Source organism: Humulus lupulus, chromosome X, assembly GCF_963169125.1.
Source record: "Humulus lupulus chromosome X, drHumLupu1.1, whole genome shotgun sequence".
Classification (NCBI taxonomy): domain Eukaryota; kingdom Viridiplantae; phylum Streptophyta; class Magnoliopsida; order Rosales; family Cannabaceae; genus Humulus; species Humulus lupulus.
In genome coordinates, this window is record NC_084802.1 from 185,532,447 (window position 1) to 185,550,479 (window position 18,033).

At 33.6% G+C, this 18,033-nt stretch overlaps 1 protein-coding gene across 2 annotated transcripts; it reads left to right on the plus strand.

Moving 5' to 3' along the window:
• Nucleotides 1-5,871: 5,871 nt before the first annotated feature.
• Nucleotides 5,872-17,014, plus strand: LOC133805100 (uncharacterized). Of its 2 annotated transcripts, XM_062243201.1 has the most exons (39): nucleotides 5,875-6,118; nucleotides 6,474-6,550; nucleotides 6,712-6,811; nucleotides 6,918-7,025; nucleotides 7,169-7,285; nucleotides 7,561-7,711; nucleotides 8,069-8,316; nucleotides 8,421-8,609; nucleotides 8,737-8,813; nucleotides 8,918-9,035; nucleotides 9,336-9,419; nucleotides 9,549-9,641; nucleotides 9,762-9,863; nucleotides 10,000-10,068; nucleotides 10,322-10,417; nucleotides 10,600-10,707; nucleotides 11,215-11,328; nucleotides 11,451-11,534; nucleotides 11,656-11,784; nucleotides 11,941-12,139; nucleotides 12,242-12,382; nucleotides 12,506-12,549; nucleotides 12,784-12,867; nucleotides 12,968-13,036; nucleotides 13,112-13,188; nucleotides 13,688-13,757; nucleotides 14,016-14,165; nucleotides 14,262-14,327; nucleotides 14,410-14,554; nucleotides 14,679-14,743; nucleotides 14,839-14,904; nucleotides 14,991-15,084; nucleotides 15,313-15,349; nucleotides 15,436-15,493; nucleotides 15,583-15,693; nucleotides 15,779-15,846; nucleotides 16,374-16,440; nucleotides 16,550-16,618; nucleotides 16,727-17,014. In XM_062243201.1, the coding sequence occupies exons 1-39, from the start codon at nucleotides 6,038-6,040 to the stop codon at nucleotides 16,817-16,819; spliced, it is 3,918 nt and encodes a 1,305-aa protein (XP_062099185.1). In that variant the 5' UTR covers nucleotides 5,875-6,037; the 3' UTR covers nucleotides 16,820-17,014. The 2 variants fall into 2 exon arrangements, 1 of the variants encoding a protein (XP_062099185.1); XR_009878838.1 differs by lacking the exons at nucleotides 14,991-15,084; nucleotides 15,779-15,846; nucleotides 16,374-16,440; nucleotides 16,550-16,618; nucleotides 16,727-17,014 and having other exon boundaries at nucleotides 5,872-6,118; nucleotides 15,583-15,662.
• Nucleotides 17,015-18,033: the final 1,019 nt, after the last annotated feature.

Consider the following 18,033-nt stretch of genomic DNA (forward strand, 5'->3'; position numbering starts at 1 on the left):
ATAAATTTAAACTAACTTAATATTTTAATTATCATAAAACTTAATTAAAAAAATATCAATTAAACTAAACCCAAAAATCCAATTACTCAACAAAAACAATTAATCCAACCTTTTATAACTTTATGAATGAAAATTTCTTTATATCTTTTTCATGTTGTCTAATATAAATCAATCCCAGATTACAGCAAAAGAAAAAAAATACTGAAAAAAAAATCCAAGTCCATCATCAGACCAAACAATGCTATATTAATGTGTTCAAATTACCCAAATACTAGACCAAACCCAATAACATATAAATATATATTGTGTTTTTTCTTTCTGTGGGTTGTGGCTGAAGTCGTCGATTGAGGACGGAGCCAAACACTATTGGGTTCGAAGAAGAAGAACAAGATCGGGACTGCCAAGAGGAGAGTTCGAAGTCGACACCACCTGGAGACGAGACTGGGTGCTCCGTCCATGGGGTCGACTGGATCTAGGTTGAGATCGAAGTCGTCGATTAAGGACAGAGCCAAACACTACTAAGAAGAAGAAGAAGAAGAAGATCTAGACCGCCTGGAGAAGAGAGTCCGACGTGGAGACCATGTAACGCCCTGGATAGCCAAGACCGTTACACTGTGTGTTTATAAAGTGCCAAACTTGCTAATCAAGTATTTAAAGTAAAAGCGTGTTACTCGAATCATAGAGGAACTAGGGTTAAAAGAGTTTTGGTCTCAAAAGACACGTTTTCATTACTAAACATTGTTTATGTACATGGGATCCCAAAAATGACAGTTTAAAAGCCATTTACAAAAGTTGCAAAGTTTATATACATTAACAGCCATACTAAGGCAAAATGAGCAGTTAGGTGATCTCTGTCCTGACACACTCCTCGATCATGGTGATCGAACGGCTGGCTATGTACATCACACCTCGGGGCTCTCCACCTCAGGCCTGGTCCAACTTGCTCTTGCCTTTACCTGCACCACGTAGCACCCGTGAGCCAAAGCCCAGCAAGAACACACATCAATAATAGAATATGCACATTTAGCTGTCAAGTCAATTTCTCATATAGCATCTCATAAACTCAAGCATATCAATAGTCAAGTATTTCACATACAAAGCATTTCAGCTCATATAACACAATGCACAGATGATAACCAGGGCTAGCGCTCACAAGCTGCTCCCTCTGTTATCCTTTCGTTTCTGGCTCCCAGTGGCCAATTCGCGTCCCATGCGCTAAATTCATGAACGGTACTCTTAGACCGCTTACACGTCTCCCTTGGCATAATACCAACGATGACACAAAACAATTCTCGGGAGCACTTAGTCCCATCACAATCATACATTCGGGTGCAGTGTTCTTACCTTTCAATTTACTGGTTTCCGATGCCACGTAGCCACAAGCACGGTCCTCTACCCCGAGCCTCTCCAAAGTCCTTATCACAACATAAATATAATATTCTTTGTCATTAACCAATCCAAGACTACCTTCCCGGTATCTAACCCACACTCTCGAAACCCCCAAAACCTTAGAACAACACCCCGGAGACATCCCTCGAACCCCCGGAGCAAAGGCCAAAAATTACAAAATGTAACACCCTGAAATTTGCCTTGTGCCGCGGCACCACTTTCCTTGTGCCGCGGCACCCAACACCAGAGACCCCTAGGCCGCGGCAAGCAAAAGCTGTGCCGCGGCACACCCTCGCAGACCCAGATTTCTGGGTTTTCCTTCGCATTTTCCCGAGCTCCAACCTCTCCAAATCACCCCAAACTCTATCCTAAGCCCCAAAACCAACTCTAAACCCCTAACAAATCTCACAACAACTCAAAGACATCATGCCCAAGCTTACTCACACCTTCAATCCTAAAATTCACTCTTGAATTTCCCACTTGACAACTCAAACCAGAAAAATTATGAACAGCTTGAACTCAAGCACAACCCACACTTCAAACTCCCTATACCTTAACAAAACAAACCTAATAAACATACAGAGACCTTACCTTAAGTGACAGGTTCAACCTTCAGCTCTTGACCTCCTTCCCCCTTGGTTCCCAATTCTGAAATTACATAAAACCAGCCACCAACTTGCCTCAATTCACCTTCCTTAACTAAAATTCAGACTTAAAACTTGGATATAGCATAATCAAAATCTTACCTCTGAGTTTTCTTGGCCTAAGCTTGGTTGATAACCTCAGTCACCCCCTTGATTTTCCTTCCAAGAGCTAGAGTTCAGCTTTTCTTTTCCTTCTTTCTTTGTTCTACTTCTAGGTCTCCAATATTCAGCATAAACCAACTCCCAAAGTGTTATACGTAAATGTTATTCCTTCAGCTCAAACTCATCTACTAATTGCCAAAATACCATTTTAACCCTCCATTAATATCACTTACTAACTAGACCTCAAGGGCTTATTTGTCCTTTCCCTAACTTTGCAATTCTACCACTTTCCCAATAAAACCTGTTACTCTCTATAGTTAATAACGGTTACGCAGGTTACCAAATCACCAGTTACCATTATCTAGTTTCCTAGGACCGTCTTGGCACGTGCATCACGTTAGTATCACAGCACCCTCACAGTACAATTCACATATCATAATTATCACATAATATAATTCACATAGTCATTTAACATGCTTAAAATCATAATCATACATCTTAATCATAATAATCACACATAATTCCCATCATGCCCTCCCGGCACACTAATCAAGGCCCTTAAGCCTTATTAGTAAATTTGGGTCGTTACAGACCACCTGCAGACGAAACTGGGTGCTTCGTCCATGGGGTCGCTGGATCTGGGTTTTGAGAATATCAGTGAAATGTGGGGTTTGGGTTTGGGCTGAATAGCAAAGATGAAGAAGAAGAAGAATATAATGATGATGCTCTAGTCTTTGAGTTGTATTGAGATTAGGGGAAGAAAAAAAGAACATGAGGTCTAAGATTAGGGGAAGAAGAAGATGAACAGGGAGAGGAAGTTGAGTAGAAATATATATACATATATAAAAAAAGTCTAAACGTTTATTTTAATTTTTAGTTTTAGGGTTTTTTTTTATATTTTTTAATTTAAAGTTATTTTAAAATAATTTTTTAATATGTAAATAAAATTAAACCAATCAGGTATAGCCACGTAGGTCCCTGGTCAGACTTAACGGTCCAGGGACCAACGTCTGCACCAAATGAGTAACGGTAGGCATTATTGCCGCCATAATTTTTACATAAGCATTTAAGTGCAACAAATCTAACTACATAAGTATTATTGCCGCAAATAACCCTTATTTATATGTAATATATATATATGGCAAGACTTCGGTGCAGTCATGGTACAGTTCGGGCACTTAAATAAATTTTTTTTATGATCGTGTACATTGTTGTCATTTAAGACATCTTGTAAATTTTAAAAAAATTATGAATAGTTTACGGTGCCGAAAACAAGATTGTTGCACTCGTGTTGTGTCTGTTTTTTGTATGCGAGTGTAAAATTCAACTGTTTGAACCTTATTTTTGGCACTGTAAACTATTCATAATTTTTTAAAAATTTATATGATGTTTTAAATGACAACAATGTACACTATCATAAAAAAAAGTTAAAAAAAAAATTATTTAAGTGCCCAAATTGTGACTTGGCTGCACAGTGCAGCCGAAGTCTTACGGTATATATATATATGGACATCTACACTACACAAATTATTTGAAGGCCTAGCTAGCTCTAACTCAAACAATAAATGTGATTTTTTTTTATTGAAAACAATTAATGTGATTGTTACAAAGATTGGCTACTTTTACTTTTCCTTCCGAAAGTTGCCAAATATCGGGACCAACACAACTCCATGAATTCTTATGTGTATTATTAAATGTCACCTTCACCTTCATTTTTTTTATAGTTGCTTTGAATATAGTATTATTTTCAATCATATTCTCATCCATATTTTGTGGATAAATTTTCATATAAATAAATAGATAGGTGGTAGTAGTTCTATTTAGGACCAGTCTTGTTGTATGTGTTGCATTATATTTGATACCGCACAATAATAGTTATATAATTTATTCAAATAATAAAAATTAGTTAAATAAGTTTTTTTCATCTCGAATTATAACACATGTAGACTTTTACATACCCCATTTTGGTACATATACCTTCCGACAATGGAAAAATTAAAACAATGAAAATAATTTAAAAAAATTAATAAAAATATAAAAAATTAAAACAATAAATAACATTTTAATTAAATTTAACAAATCTATATTTTTATGAAGGTAATCTATTAATACATTACTAAGGTATATTACATAATATATGATGTATAAGTATCCTGTGTATAATATAGGGATCTAGGCAATGAAACTAATTTTTTTATTTATTTTTGTTATTTATCAGTCACACTTACAAAAGCTCAAAAGCTTAGGTTTACTAAGTAAGTCCCTATATTAATTTTTTTTTGACAAAAATATTAGATTACTTTAACAGAAAAAAATTAGATTTGTTAAATTTAATAATAAAATTTATTATTGTAAGGTGTCACATCATTATGCAGTATTTAAACACCTTCTCATACCTATATTATAATATTTATGCACATTATTATAATTTAACAAGATGGGTCTACCAATTAAACGAAACTACATCTTACCCCATATGTCTAACATAAATGTAGCAGATTTGAGTTGTGATTTTTCAACTTTAGGCTTATCTATATATCAATCTACCTTAATCAGCGTATTTAATATGAAAAATAAGCGATGAGCTTAGCTGTGCCCTTAATCCGATAGTGGAAGATCCACCCAATAACCAACCGAACCAAGATTAAGTCATGGGAAAAGACACCATCACATTCCTTACAACGACGCATGTCCCTTCCATTCCCACACTAATCAAAATCTCAAATCTTACTATCCTCCCTATTTATTATTATTATTTTTTGTAAATAAATGAGTGTTGTTATTTAGTACTTTAAGATGTCCAACACCATATTAGATGACATTCTATGATTGATAAGTAATATTTTATAATATTTATTAAATTCAAATATGTGGGACCCAATATTTAATTGCACCAATAACGGTATGCTATCTTTTTGTGGTGTTGAATACTAGTGGTGCCCCTTAGCAATTCTCTGATGATATGTGTACTAAAATTATGCACGGTAATATTTATTAAATTCAAATATGTTTAATCTAATATTAGATTGCATCAATAGCGGTATGCTACCTCTTTGTGGTGTTGGACACCAATGGTGCCCCTAGTAATTATCTGATAATATATGTACTAAAATTATGTACCAAAATATTACAACAACTAATGTAGTTGAATTGTTTTTTAAATGAGTAATGATATGTGCACCCAAAATATACACCAAAATATTATATACAGTGATGTGATAGTTTAATTTAGCTAATTATATTTATTAAAATTGGGACTCACTATTTAAAAAAATAGTGACATATCACTGTGTAATATTTGAATGAATATTTTTTATGCATATATCAGTCCTCTCTTTAAATTATGTATGTAATTTGTAAAAAAAAATGGCAGGTGTAATGCTTTGGTGCTTTTAAATATCTGGAACAAAAACACTCACTTGACTTCTCTTCTAATTTTACATATTTTAATTAAATATTTAATAATAAATAATACATGCATTTTTAAAAAAAATTATAATTAATTTTCTTTCTGTGACAGACTGCTAAGCGTTAAAATAAAATAAAAAAACCACTCTGAATTTACGAAACTGTCCCTTCTGCTTCCACGCCGAAAAAATGATTAAAGACAAATAGTATGATTATCAGACAAACTAGCCGAAAGCAAGGATATATTGGTAATTGCAGTAAGAATTGTTTGATACATATTAAATCCCTGATTCGAGAACGGAAATTTTGTTTACACCTTCGGCAACGGGTATTGGAGACTTTGTGAGAGTAACTATAAATACGGCTCTTAACCGTAGAAGGCACTGGTCATTGGACACTCTCTATAAAGACCCAACCAGCTAACTTTTTAGTTTACTCTCTCTCTCACTCTCTGTTACTTCTTCTTCTTCTTCTTCTCCTTTTCAACGCCATTGATGACCGGAGCGGGAGCTTCATCAACGCAGACGAGAATGAGGAATCGTCTAGGGCTTTTCCTTTCTATTTTTGTCTTTCAGGCATGCTGTTTCAGTTTTCCCTTACAATCATCATTATTCCATCTCTTTCTTGTTTGTTTTTTTGTAGATTCTTTTAATTTGTTATTACTGGCTTCATTTTCTTAATCAGAGTTCTCTAATTCAGTTTCAGAGAAGATAAAAATGAAAACAATTTCTCAAAGAAAATATATGGATGTCTTATTTCATTTGTTTATTCAGTATTTTTACTCTGCATTTTTTAGAAAAAAATTCTATGTAATTTGCTGACTGCAGAATCTCTTTTAAGTTTTTTTGGATCTTTCTTCTAAGTTAATTGTACTGAATAGTTGAATATTCATATATATATATATAAATATTTGTATATTTACATAAACAGGTGTTATATATTGGAAGTTTAGTAAACGCCGAGAGGTCAGAAACGCGGTTGCTTTTGACACCTAATGCTGTTACAGGGTAACTCCTTCCTCAAATTTCCTTTCGTTTCCGCTCTCTGACTTGATTTATCGCCACTCTTTTTCTCTTCGCCTTTTTAGTTGATTATGTTCAGTATAAAAGAAAATATGACTGGAAAAAGCTTTTTTTTTAAAATTTTTTTTTATAATGTTGTCGTTTAGAGAGAGGCATTCAGAAGGATATTGTACTATGTATGATATTTGTGGAAAACGTAGTGATGGCAAAGTATTAAATTGTCCTCGTGGTTCCCCATCTGTCAAGGTATTTATATTTATATAAATATATATTATACACACACACACACATATATATTTTTTAGAAGATTAATGGTTAAAGTTTTACTTGATCAACATTTTTAATATTCCAGCCAGATGATTTGCTTTCGTCCAAGATCCAAAGCTTATGTCCTACCATTACTGGTAATGTTTGTTGTACAGAATCTCAGTTTGACACCTTACGGACTCAAGTTCAGCAAGTAAGATTCATTCTCTTATCAATTCAAAATTATTACTATTAATGTATTGTTACTTAAATATAAAGAGTTCTTTCTTTTGTGTATTTGTTTATTTGTTGTGTGATTATATATATATATGTCTGGATTTATAATGCATTGTGCAGGCAATTCCTTTAATAGTTGGTTGTCCAGCATGCTTGAGAAACTTTCTGAATTTGTTCTGTGAGCTCACCTGTTCTCCAAATCAAAGTTTATTTATCAATGTTACTTCCATATCCAAGGTCTGCAGTTTCTTCCTGCCTTTAATAAATTTCATTATTGCTTTTGTAATGTTTTTGAACCAGCTTCATGCATGCAAATTGCAATCCTTAATTTAAATTCTTTTATTATTATTGGCAAATACTTTTCAAATCCCAAAGAACATTTCAGATAATCATTAATTCACAAGTGTTTTTGTGAAACAATCTTGAAGTTTGAAATATCTGCATTCTATCACATACTATTTAAGTTTTACTACGAATATTAAAATTAGCATTTTTTTCCTTTTCTTCCTCAGGCTGGTAACAATTTGACCGTGGATGGGATTGATTTTTATATAAATGATGCTTTTGGTGAAGGGTTGTATGACTCCTGCAAAGATGTAAAGTTTGGTACCATGAATTCTCGAGCTCTAGAGTTCATAGGCGCTGGAGCTCAAAATTTTATAGGTAAACTGATCCTTTTGAAGATCACCTCCTAAAATTGCATCCCCACCAATTACTTTTTCTTCTTTTGCTCTCTTCTACTCCCTTCCTTGGTCTCTGTATCTTTCTATCATGTTTGGAAAATAAAATTGGTATTGAAAGAGCTAAAGCCAGTCGCTATAGTAGCTTTATAAATTGTTTTGTAATCTAAGCTGCCAAAGTTCATATTCTATATGGTCTGAAATTGGGATAGCTTTTTGGAAGGCATCTTTTGATGTACAATTCTTTTAGTTTGTGACAGACAGCTTTAAGCTATTCTCCTTTGGTCTTTGTGGTATTGAGTCCTTGTTATTTCTAATGCTTAACCTGTGACATTTTCAGAGTGGTACGCTTTTATTGGTAGACGAGCACCTGCTACCGTGCCAGGTTCACCGTATGCCATAGCATTTCGATCAAATATTTCTGAGTCATCTGGAATGAAACCTATGAATGTATCTACTTATTCATGTGGTGATATTTCACTGGGATGTTCATGTGGCGATTGTCCTGCGTCTCCAGTCTGTTCTAATTCAGCTCCTCCTTCTTCTCATAAAGAAGGCTCCTGCTCAGTGCGACTTGGGTCTCTCAAAGTGAACATCTCCTCTTCCTTCATATTTGAAAAACTCTTGTAGTTACATTAGTTTGCACACCACTGATACTTTTTATTTTTTGCATTTTTTTTCCTATGATGCAGGCCAAATGTATTGACATAGCTGTAGCTGTCTTATATATTATTCTAGTTTCTGCATTTCTGGGATGGCGCTTGTTTTATTTGAATGGACAAAAGAAACCGGCCTCTAGAACGAAACCACTGTGGAATGCTATGGAAGGTGGTGAACTCCATTCTGTAAACCGACAGAAGGAAGAGAATCCATCGATTCAGGTGCATACTGATATTTCTTCTCCATTTTTTATTTACTTTTTTTAGATTGAGTTTTGCTTAATTATCACCTGTTTGCCCTGTTTTTCTCTCTATAGTATAATCTAACGAATGAAAATTTGTTGATTAGATGCTTGAAGATGCTTCTCGAAGTAGAAATGGAGTGCAACTTTCTTTCGTTCAAGGTTACATGTCCAATTTTTTCAGGTCACTGTCTCTGTCATAATTCAAGCAGAATAATTTCTATATGGCCCAGCTTTTGATGAATTCACGAGAATGATTTTTGATGACTTCTAACACCGTATTTCCAGGTTGTATGGAACATGGGTTGCAAAAAATCGAATCTTAGTGTTGTGCTCATCTTTGGCAATAGTTTTTGTTCTTTGTTTGGGTCTAGTCCGTTTCAAGGTGGAGACACGTCCTGAAAAGGTTTGTTGTGTAGTATTAGTAGCTTTATTTTCGATATTAGAATATATTTTTGCAATATGAAATGATATAGTCATGTAGCAGTAAATAGATAGAGAATTAAGTGATACAGAGTTTGAGAATCACTTGTGTAGCAACACATTTGATAGTTGTTTATGCATATATTGACAAGGCTTCTGAGGTCTAATTGCTTAATCTTATTCCTCATGTAGTATTGTGCATGTCCTTGTACCAAACTTTATGTACTATTGGTTATTGTATTTTTTTCATGCCTATTCAACATTGCTGTATTCACTGTTTCAGCTGTGGGTGGGGCCAGGGAGTAAAGCAGCTGAGGAGAAGCAGTTTTTTGATAACCATCTAGCTCCTTTTTACAGAATTGAACAGGTTCTTAAAAACTGATATTTTATGTGTTTCATTAAGTTAGTTATTTAATATTATACACTGCCACATCCTCAAGAGGCAGGCAAGGATTTGTAATTTTCCATTATCTTAACACTGTATGTTCTTTCTCAGCTTATATTAGCTACTATTCCTGATGCTGATGGCAAGTCGCCAAGTATTGTGACAGAGGCAAACATTAAATTACTCTTTGAAATTCAGAAGAAGGTATTTATCCACCTAGACTATGAGTTCTCAGAAGTGACATTTATGTATTCTATTTCCATACATATTTTTCATGTTTGTGTTTTTTTGTTGGCAAAATTTTATATATTAGTTGTATGCCAGGTAGATGGACTCCGTGCTAATTTTTCTGGATCGCCAGTATCTCTTGCTGATATTTGCATGAAGCCACTGGACCAAGATTGTGCAACTCAAAGTGTCCTGCAGGTAGAATTCTTGCTTGGCTTATCTGAAATTTGATGAAGAATTCTAGGTTATATAAAAGTCAGAAATGCTTTATTTATTCCTTTACTGTTCTTAATTCTCTCTCTTGATTAATAAAGTTTCTCCTTCCTTATGACAGTATTTCAAAATGGCTCCTGACAATTATGACAATTTTGGTGGAGTCGAGCACCTCAAATATTGCTTTGAGGTACTTTCTACTATCTCCATGTACATATTGTGTATTGAGATATGATGGACATTATTTGTTTGACAGTTGGATACATCTAAATGGGTTTTTTTTTTCCATATAAGTTGCGAAATTCTGGAATAGTTATTGATACAGAAGTTTAATTCTATTTAAAAGCATTTTGGAATCGTTGAATGCCTTGCTATTTTCCCAGCAAGAATATGCTGATGTTCCTTGACTGGCCAATTTAATTTTATTTGTTTAATGTTTTAAGCACTACTCCTCTGCTGATACATGTATGAGCGCATTTAAAGCACCGCTTGATCCTAGCACTGCATTAGGAGGTTTCTCAGGGAGCAACTATTCTGAGGTAATTTTTCTCGTAATTGTTTACTTTTTAAGAATTTTTAAGCTTTTAAGTGGTTAGGACATCCCAAGTACGTGGAAAAGAAGAACACTCACACATTGAGTTATGAATTCAGTTAGTTTTCTATCTAAATTTCCCTTGCTTTTAAGTTGTGAATGATCATTTTTTAATTTTTTTTAAGACAGGCTTCAGCATTTATGGTAACATATCCTGTAAACAATGCTGTGGATAAAAGAGGGAATTTATCTGAAAAGGCAGTGGCATGGGAAAAGGCTTATATCCAGATGGCAAAGGTTTGTAATTTGCCTTCGGTCATTCCATTTATTGAACTCATTATGTGCTTTTGTTTTTCACAACGTTGAATCTGATTACAAATTAATGTCGCTTTCTTTATCGATTATTATAAACTCTACCATTGCACATTAGCTTAGCCTGGTCTTCTATTATAAATTGCTCTACACCTGTAAATGGTCCTAGATTTGTGCCATCAATCTTGTCTTTCATAAGAAGTTGGCACCTTTTCAGGATTTTCATTTCACTTGTGTTTGCGTGTGCTGTCTGAAATGCTGAGATAATTTTATGGTTTACCAAGCAGTGACTGGAGTTTACTTTTCAGATGATGCAAATTTAGTAACGTGACTACTTGGAATGTTTGATATGATGATCGATGTGTTCAGGAAATTGCTTATTATATGATGAGTTGCTACAAGTAATGTAGTTTTAGTTATTTTGTTTATGCAGCAGAGGATCTGCTGTAAGTGGTTTAATTTTTTTCTTATTATCTATCTTGTTTATGATAGGATGAATTGCTGCAAATGGTGCAATCCAAAAATTTAACACTTTCCTTTTCATCGGAAAGTTCAATTGAAGAGGAACTGAAAAGAGAAAGCACCACAGATGCTATCACTATTGTGGTTGAGTGTTTTTTCTGCATTTTATGCTGGCTAAATTTATTGTTTTGTAGTATGATGTTGTTTTAATGGAGTGTACTTTTTCAACTAATTTCTATTTCTTTGTGTTGCCTCAACTGATGTAGATAAGCTACCTTGTGATGTTCGCTTATATTTCTCTTACTTTGGGTGACACACCTCGGCTATCTTCTTTTTACATTTCCTCTAAGGTATGCTGGTCTCATTCATAAAATCACCGTTCAAGTTTTCATCTTTCCTTTTTGTAAACAACTCATTCTATTGGTTGATTTTATGGTAAATTGGTATTATAAAATTGTGAGATTATTGCAGGTTTTGCTTGGTCTCTCTGGAGTTGTGCTTGTCATGCTTTCTGTTCTCGGATCAGTTGGATTTTTCAGTGCTATTGGAGTCAAATCAACTCTCATTATTATGGAAGTTATACCATTTCTTGTTCTAGCTGTAAGTTGTTTTCTTGGTATCAATTTATTTAATAGTTTTCTGATTTACTGTGTGTGTGTATGTGTTTCCTTTGTTTTTTTTTCCTTCTGGGTTCATATCCTAATTGCGCCTATTCTATTCTAGCTTGTAATATTCTGAACTTGATCCCCATAATAGGTTGGGGTTGATAATATGTGTATATTGGTACATGCTGTCAAACGTCAACCTTTGGAGCTGCCTTTAGAAGAGAGAATAAGCAATGCACTTGTGGAAGTTGGACCATCCATAACGCTGGCCAGCCTAGCAGAAGTTTTAGCATTTGCTGTTGGAAGTTTCATTCCTATGCCAGCATGCCGTGTGTTCTCCATGTTTGCAGGTCAGAACTGTCATTTTATAACAAATACCTTTCTTATTTTTGCTTTTCTTATGTGTTTGTCTTCAAGATAAAGCTGACATTATTTGGATGTTCTTTTTGCAGCCTTGGCAGTTCTTCTGGACTTCCTTTTGCAAGTTACTGCATTTGTTGCTTTGATAGCTTTTGACTTTTTGCGAACTGAGGATAAGAGGGTTGATTGCTTCCCATGTATAAAAGTGGCATCGTATGCCAATGCTGACAAAGGTATCACAAAATGCTTCTTCTTTCTAACACTTCAGTTCAGAACATCCTTTTTTTAGCTTTGCCTTTCTATTGTCTTCTCGGCTTTATATGATATCTGATTCAAGAATGCTTTCTGGAAATTAGGTATTGGTCAGAGAAAATCTGGTTTGCTGGTGCGTTATATGAAGGTACTTACTGTTTTGGGTACTATTAAGTTGGTATTTTTCCAATATATTTATGCGGTAATTTGATTTTTAAAGTGACTTTTAAGTGTTTCTTCGATTTCCTTGTGCACAGAAATTATTACATATAGTAAAATGTACAAGATATTAATTAACATGACATTTATAACAGTTTCACTATTGTTATGTATGTTTGTTGATTTCACTTTCAATTTTGCTGTGCTGCATTTGCTTTTTCAGGAGATCCATGCACCTATTCTGAGTCTTTGGGGAGTCAAGATAGTTGTCATTTCCGTTTTTGTTGCCTTTACACTGGCTAGCATAGTGAGTTATTCTGTATTTTGTTTATATCATCTTGTTGTTAAGAATGTCATTTTTTGTGTTTGTTCTGCTTCTTAACTTGTTCACTTCCTTAACTTAACAGGCATTATGCACAAGGATTGAGCCTGGTTTGGAACAAAAAGTTGTTCTTCCCCAAGATTCTTACCTTCAGGTCTAGCTCGGTGCTATTGATGTCAACAAGCATTTTACTTTTCACTGTCATAATGCTTTATGCTATTCCTTGCAGGGTTATTTCAATAATGTTTCAGAATATCTCAGAATTGGACCTCCTCTGTATTTTGTTGTGAAGAATTATAACTACAGGTATTCAAGTTTTAGTCTTGACATTTTTGGTCTTTAGCTCAATGCTTCCAGAACGTTATCTCACCAATTCACTAAATTGTGAATCAAGTTTTTTTTTTTTTAAAAAAAGAGAAAAATATTAACCCTGTTAGTAGTTGACAAAGATACAAAAATACAGCTCATTAGTACTTGTAATATGGACACAATCATAATTTTAAGCATCCAAAATTCATGCAATATAATCAACCAATGATGCCAGCCTTTGTCAAATGTATCAATATACATCTAAGTACTAGTATCAAGCAACCATAACTTTGGCATCTTTTTTGTTTTGGAATTTAATTTGGTACACTTTGCATGAAAGTTGTCATGGATAGACGTGGATAACCATATTGATTGTTATTAATTATGTTAATTAGAATATATATGTAAAGATCATGGCTATTATGAAATGGAAGAATGTTGCTACATCTCCATAGTGTTATTTTCATGCTGCAAGTTTTTTTTTTTTTGTTTCCAGTTCAGAATCAAGACATACAAATAAGCTATGCTCAATTAGTAAATGTGATTCAGACTCCCTTTTGAATGAGGTAAAACCTTTTATTGGTGTCATTGTGTCATTACATACATAGATCTGTCATCTCAGTCTGTTTTATTTAGCAGACATCAATAGTTGCTTGAATTGTGTGCGTAATTAATTCTTGGGTGTGTGGTATCAGGTTATCATATTTAGTGAACATCAATAGTTCTTTTTAGATGGTTAAAGACATTACTTTGCTTCAGCATTCTTTATTTTTCTTCTTAGTTGATTTTACGTCAGGTAAATGATTTTTGTTTTGCTGGTGTAGATTGCAAAAGCATCATCAACTCCAGAAGCAAGTTACATTGCTAAGCCTGCTGCTTCATGGCTTGATGATTTTCTTGTGTGGATATCCCCAGAAGCATTTGGATGCTGTCGGAAGTTTACTAATAGTACTTACTGTCCTCCCGATGATCAGGTCATTAACAAAGTTTTACTTTAATTATAGTCTCTTGTGACTTGCCTTTCGTTTTATGTAAATCCCTTTCATACTGATTCAAATTATTTAATTCAGCCTCCTTGCTGTTCTTCCAATGGAGGGGTTTGCAGCCTTGGAGGAGTGTGCAAAGATTGTACTACGGTAAGATTTATAATATAATCAACTCTGCCAATCACTTTGGATGCGTGTGTATCTTCTCACATAATCAACTTTGGGAATCCAGTGCTTCCGCCATTCGGATCTGCAGAACGATCGTCCTTCTACCACACAATTCAAGGATAAACTTCCATGGTTCCTGGATGCTCTACCATCTGCTGCATGTGCTAAAGGTGGCCATGGGGCTTACACTACCAGTGTGGAACTGAAAGGTTTGTAGGATTATTGGGTACTTCATTATGTTTGGAACGCAGCAAATTATTGTTGACTTGTTTAATTCAGAATTCTGATTACATGTGTGATTTATAATTTGAATTATGTCTTTTGGTCAATCAGATTATGATAGTGGTATTATTCAAGCATCGTCATTCCGTACATATCATACACCTCTGAACAAGCAGGTATGTAAATGCTCTTAAATTAGGATTTTAAATACTGTTCCTTTTTCTCCCCATATCAAAGGAAGACTGACCGTATAACAATGATTTATTTGAAGAGTGACTACGTAAATTCATTGAGGGCTGCACGAGACTTCAGTTCAAGACTTTCTGATTCTCTGAAGGTAATCTCACAATCTTCATGCTGGCTCTAATATACATTAATCTCACAATGTATATTGTGAAACTGATTGTTTCTTAAATTGTGCAGATAGAGATATTTCCATATTCGGTGTTTTATATGTTTTTCGAGCAATACCTTGATATTTGGAAAACCGCATTAATCAATCTTTCAATAGCTATTGGTTAGTACTTTTAAGAAACTTAATTAGATTGTTATTTTTAGATTAGTTTTCATGGATTTGATTCACTTCTGCTGATTTTTGGAGTTTTATGAGAAACTATATAAAAGATGACTGTTGATTATTTCTGTAATTGCTACTACTATTGTAGGTAGATAGGCATTATAAGATTGTGCGTTTACATTTTATTAATTGTCAATTAACTTTTTGTTTTTACCTATGATTCAACAGCTGCGGTATTTATCGTTTGCTTAGTCATTACATGCAGGTTAGTATGTTTATAATTTTACCCTTGTTTTCTTTTATTAATTAATGTATTTTCCTGACTGGATTTCTTGTTCCATTTGGTTATAGTTTCTGGAGTTCAGCAATCATCTTATTGGTGTTGGTAATGATTGTTGTGGATCTCATGGTAATCTTTTCTATCTCAAAATCATGTCTTTTTAAGTTAATAACTTGAAATAGGCTTGTTATGTCTCCTGACGATACAACGATCTGCAGGGTGTAATGGCGATTCTTGGAATCCAGTTAAATGCAATCTCTGTTGTCAATCTTATTATGTCAGTTGGGATTGCGGTTGAGTTTTGTGTTCATATGACCCATGCATTCTCGGTCAGTATCATTCTTATTAATGTGGTTTTGATTTTTCCAGTTTTTCTGTCAATAATTCTTCCTAACATAATAATCTGTGTAACAGGTAAACAGTGGAGATAATAATCAACGTATCAAGGAGGCTCTAGGTACAATGGGAGCCTCTGTTTTCAGGTACATTTTGAGCCTAAAACTGCATTTGATACTTTTCACTCTAGGTTTAAACCAAGCCAAGAACCAAGAAGAGGGTATATGTTGTAAATCCTTTACAACCAATCAAGCAAACAATATATTTTTCAAAAAAAAAAAAAAAAAAATAGATAGTAGCTAAGATTATCAATCAATAGACAAAGTAAATACACAATAATTTATACTAGTTCTGCCAATATGACCTACATCCAGTGTGAACTCTTTCCACTATGAAGAAAAAAAATTCAATATTACAAATAAAGAACCTCACAAACTCTCAGCAGTGAAAAAATCAAGTTCTCTCACAAGTTGCAATGTGTCACTCTCTGTATCTCGAAATGGTCTGAAGCAAGCAAGTAACCCCAGAAAAGAAAACAAAGGGCGCCTTTAAATAGACAAAATGACCGGCCTGTCAACTGTAGTCGACCAAAGTGTGTATCTTTGCTAATTTTGAGAGTATTAATCTGTACAGTATTAATGAGATTTTTTATTTTTTGGATAATGTGATACAGTGGGATAACACTAACGAAGCTTGTTGGGGTCATTGTTCTATGCTTCTCAAGGACAGAAGTTTTTGTGGTATTTATCTCTCTTACTCATATTTATCATCATATCATGACACTTCACAAGATTCATTGACCGACCATGTCTTTATTTATATGTATGTATATGTATCTGTATAATGCAGGTATATTACTTTCAAATGTATCTAGCTTTGGTTCTCCTTGGTTTCTTGCATGGCCTTGTATTCCTACCGGTAAGCTCTGATAATGGGGTCTCATTTTTACTAATTCCATTTTGATTTCTTTGTATATAACTATATATATATATATATGTGTGTGTGTGTGTGTGTGTGTTTATACAGGTAATTCTAAGCATATGTGGTCCACCTTCAAGATCTATGCTGATTGAGCCTCAAGAAGTTCGGCACTCTACAGCCTCATCAACACAACAATAAGATGAAAGAGCTCTTTTTTTCTTATTTCTTTTTTTTTTCTCCCTTCTCTCTCTCTCTCTCTCTCTCCCTCTATTTTTTTTCTTAGGTTGAGATAAAATTTTCTTTTCTTTGAATATCATGTAAATGTTTTTTACTCGTGATAAAAAAAGTAAATCAAATAGAAGAGGAAAAAAAAAACGTAATTCTATTATTATATTTTCCTGGTTGTCTATAACTGTATTTTGTGTTGCACACTTGGCTAATAATCGAAGCATCTATTTCACTAAGATTTTTACGAATCAAGATCACCTGTCAAATTACCGTGCTTAACCATTATAATACTGACACATCACTTAATTTTTCTTTCATTAAAAAACTGTTAACTCTTTTAGTAATATGAGGTGTCAAAATTAAATGATGTGTCAGTATTATATTAGTTTGACACATTATGATACGGTAATTTGATAGGAGATCTTAATTCGATTTTTACACTAAAACAAAAAAAAGAAGAAGAACAACGATTTTGGACCATACTTATGTAAAATTTTCTTGTGAGGGAGTGTGATTCAATTACACAAAAGAAAACAAAATGCCAAGTTTGATACTTAAAGGCAAAGTATGCCTTATCAGCAAAATGATCAAAATTGCCCTTTTCATACAAAGTTCCCTCTCTGTCTCTCAAACCATCTTCTTCTCCTTTCTCTTTCTCTCTAACCATGGCAATGCACAACACACCACCAATCAAAAACAATAAAAAAACCCTCCATAGATGCCATTAACACTATTAGCACCACCTTCCCTCTTTATAGAACCACCCATCCTCAATTAGTGCCATCAATTTTTTTTCTTTGTATTTTTAAATATAGACTTAAGACATTAATTTATAAATTTGAAACACTTGTATAAGATTTTTTTTATTTTTGTTGTTGTTAATGTAAGACCATCTCTAAATATTGTGATACATTTGGCACAAAAAATTAATATCTGATATATTTGATACAATTTTTAGCACTATACTCCAATGAACTCTCGTAAAAGTTGATGTAAAAATTAATATTTTATTAATGCTCATTTGATATTTATTGAAAATATACAAAAAATAATAATTTTCGTTTATATTTTATTGTTAATAGTTAGAGATAATAATAAAATAATAAGATAAAAAGTCTAGCATTTAATGATGATTATTAAAAATATTACTAAAATAATAAAAAATTGTACAAAAGTAAATAAAA

Coding starts and splice junctions, on each gene's coding strand:
- LOC133805100 (XM_062243201.1), top strand. CDS start 6,038: ATGACCGGAGCGGGAGCTTCATCAACGCAGACGAGAATGAGGAATCGT. Junction 6,551..6,711: donor ACACCTAATGCTGTTACAGG/GTAACTCCTTCC, acceptor GTTGTCGTTTAG/AGAGAGGCATTCAGAAGGAT. Junction 7,712..8,068: donor TGGAGCTCAAAATTTTATAG/GTAAACTGATCC, acceptor TGACATTTTCAG/AGTGGTACGCTTTTATTGGT.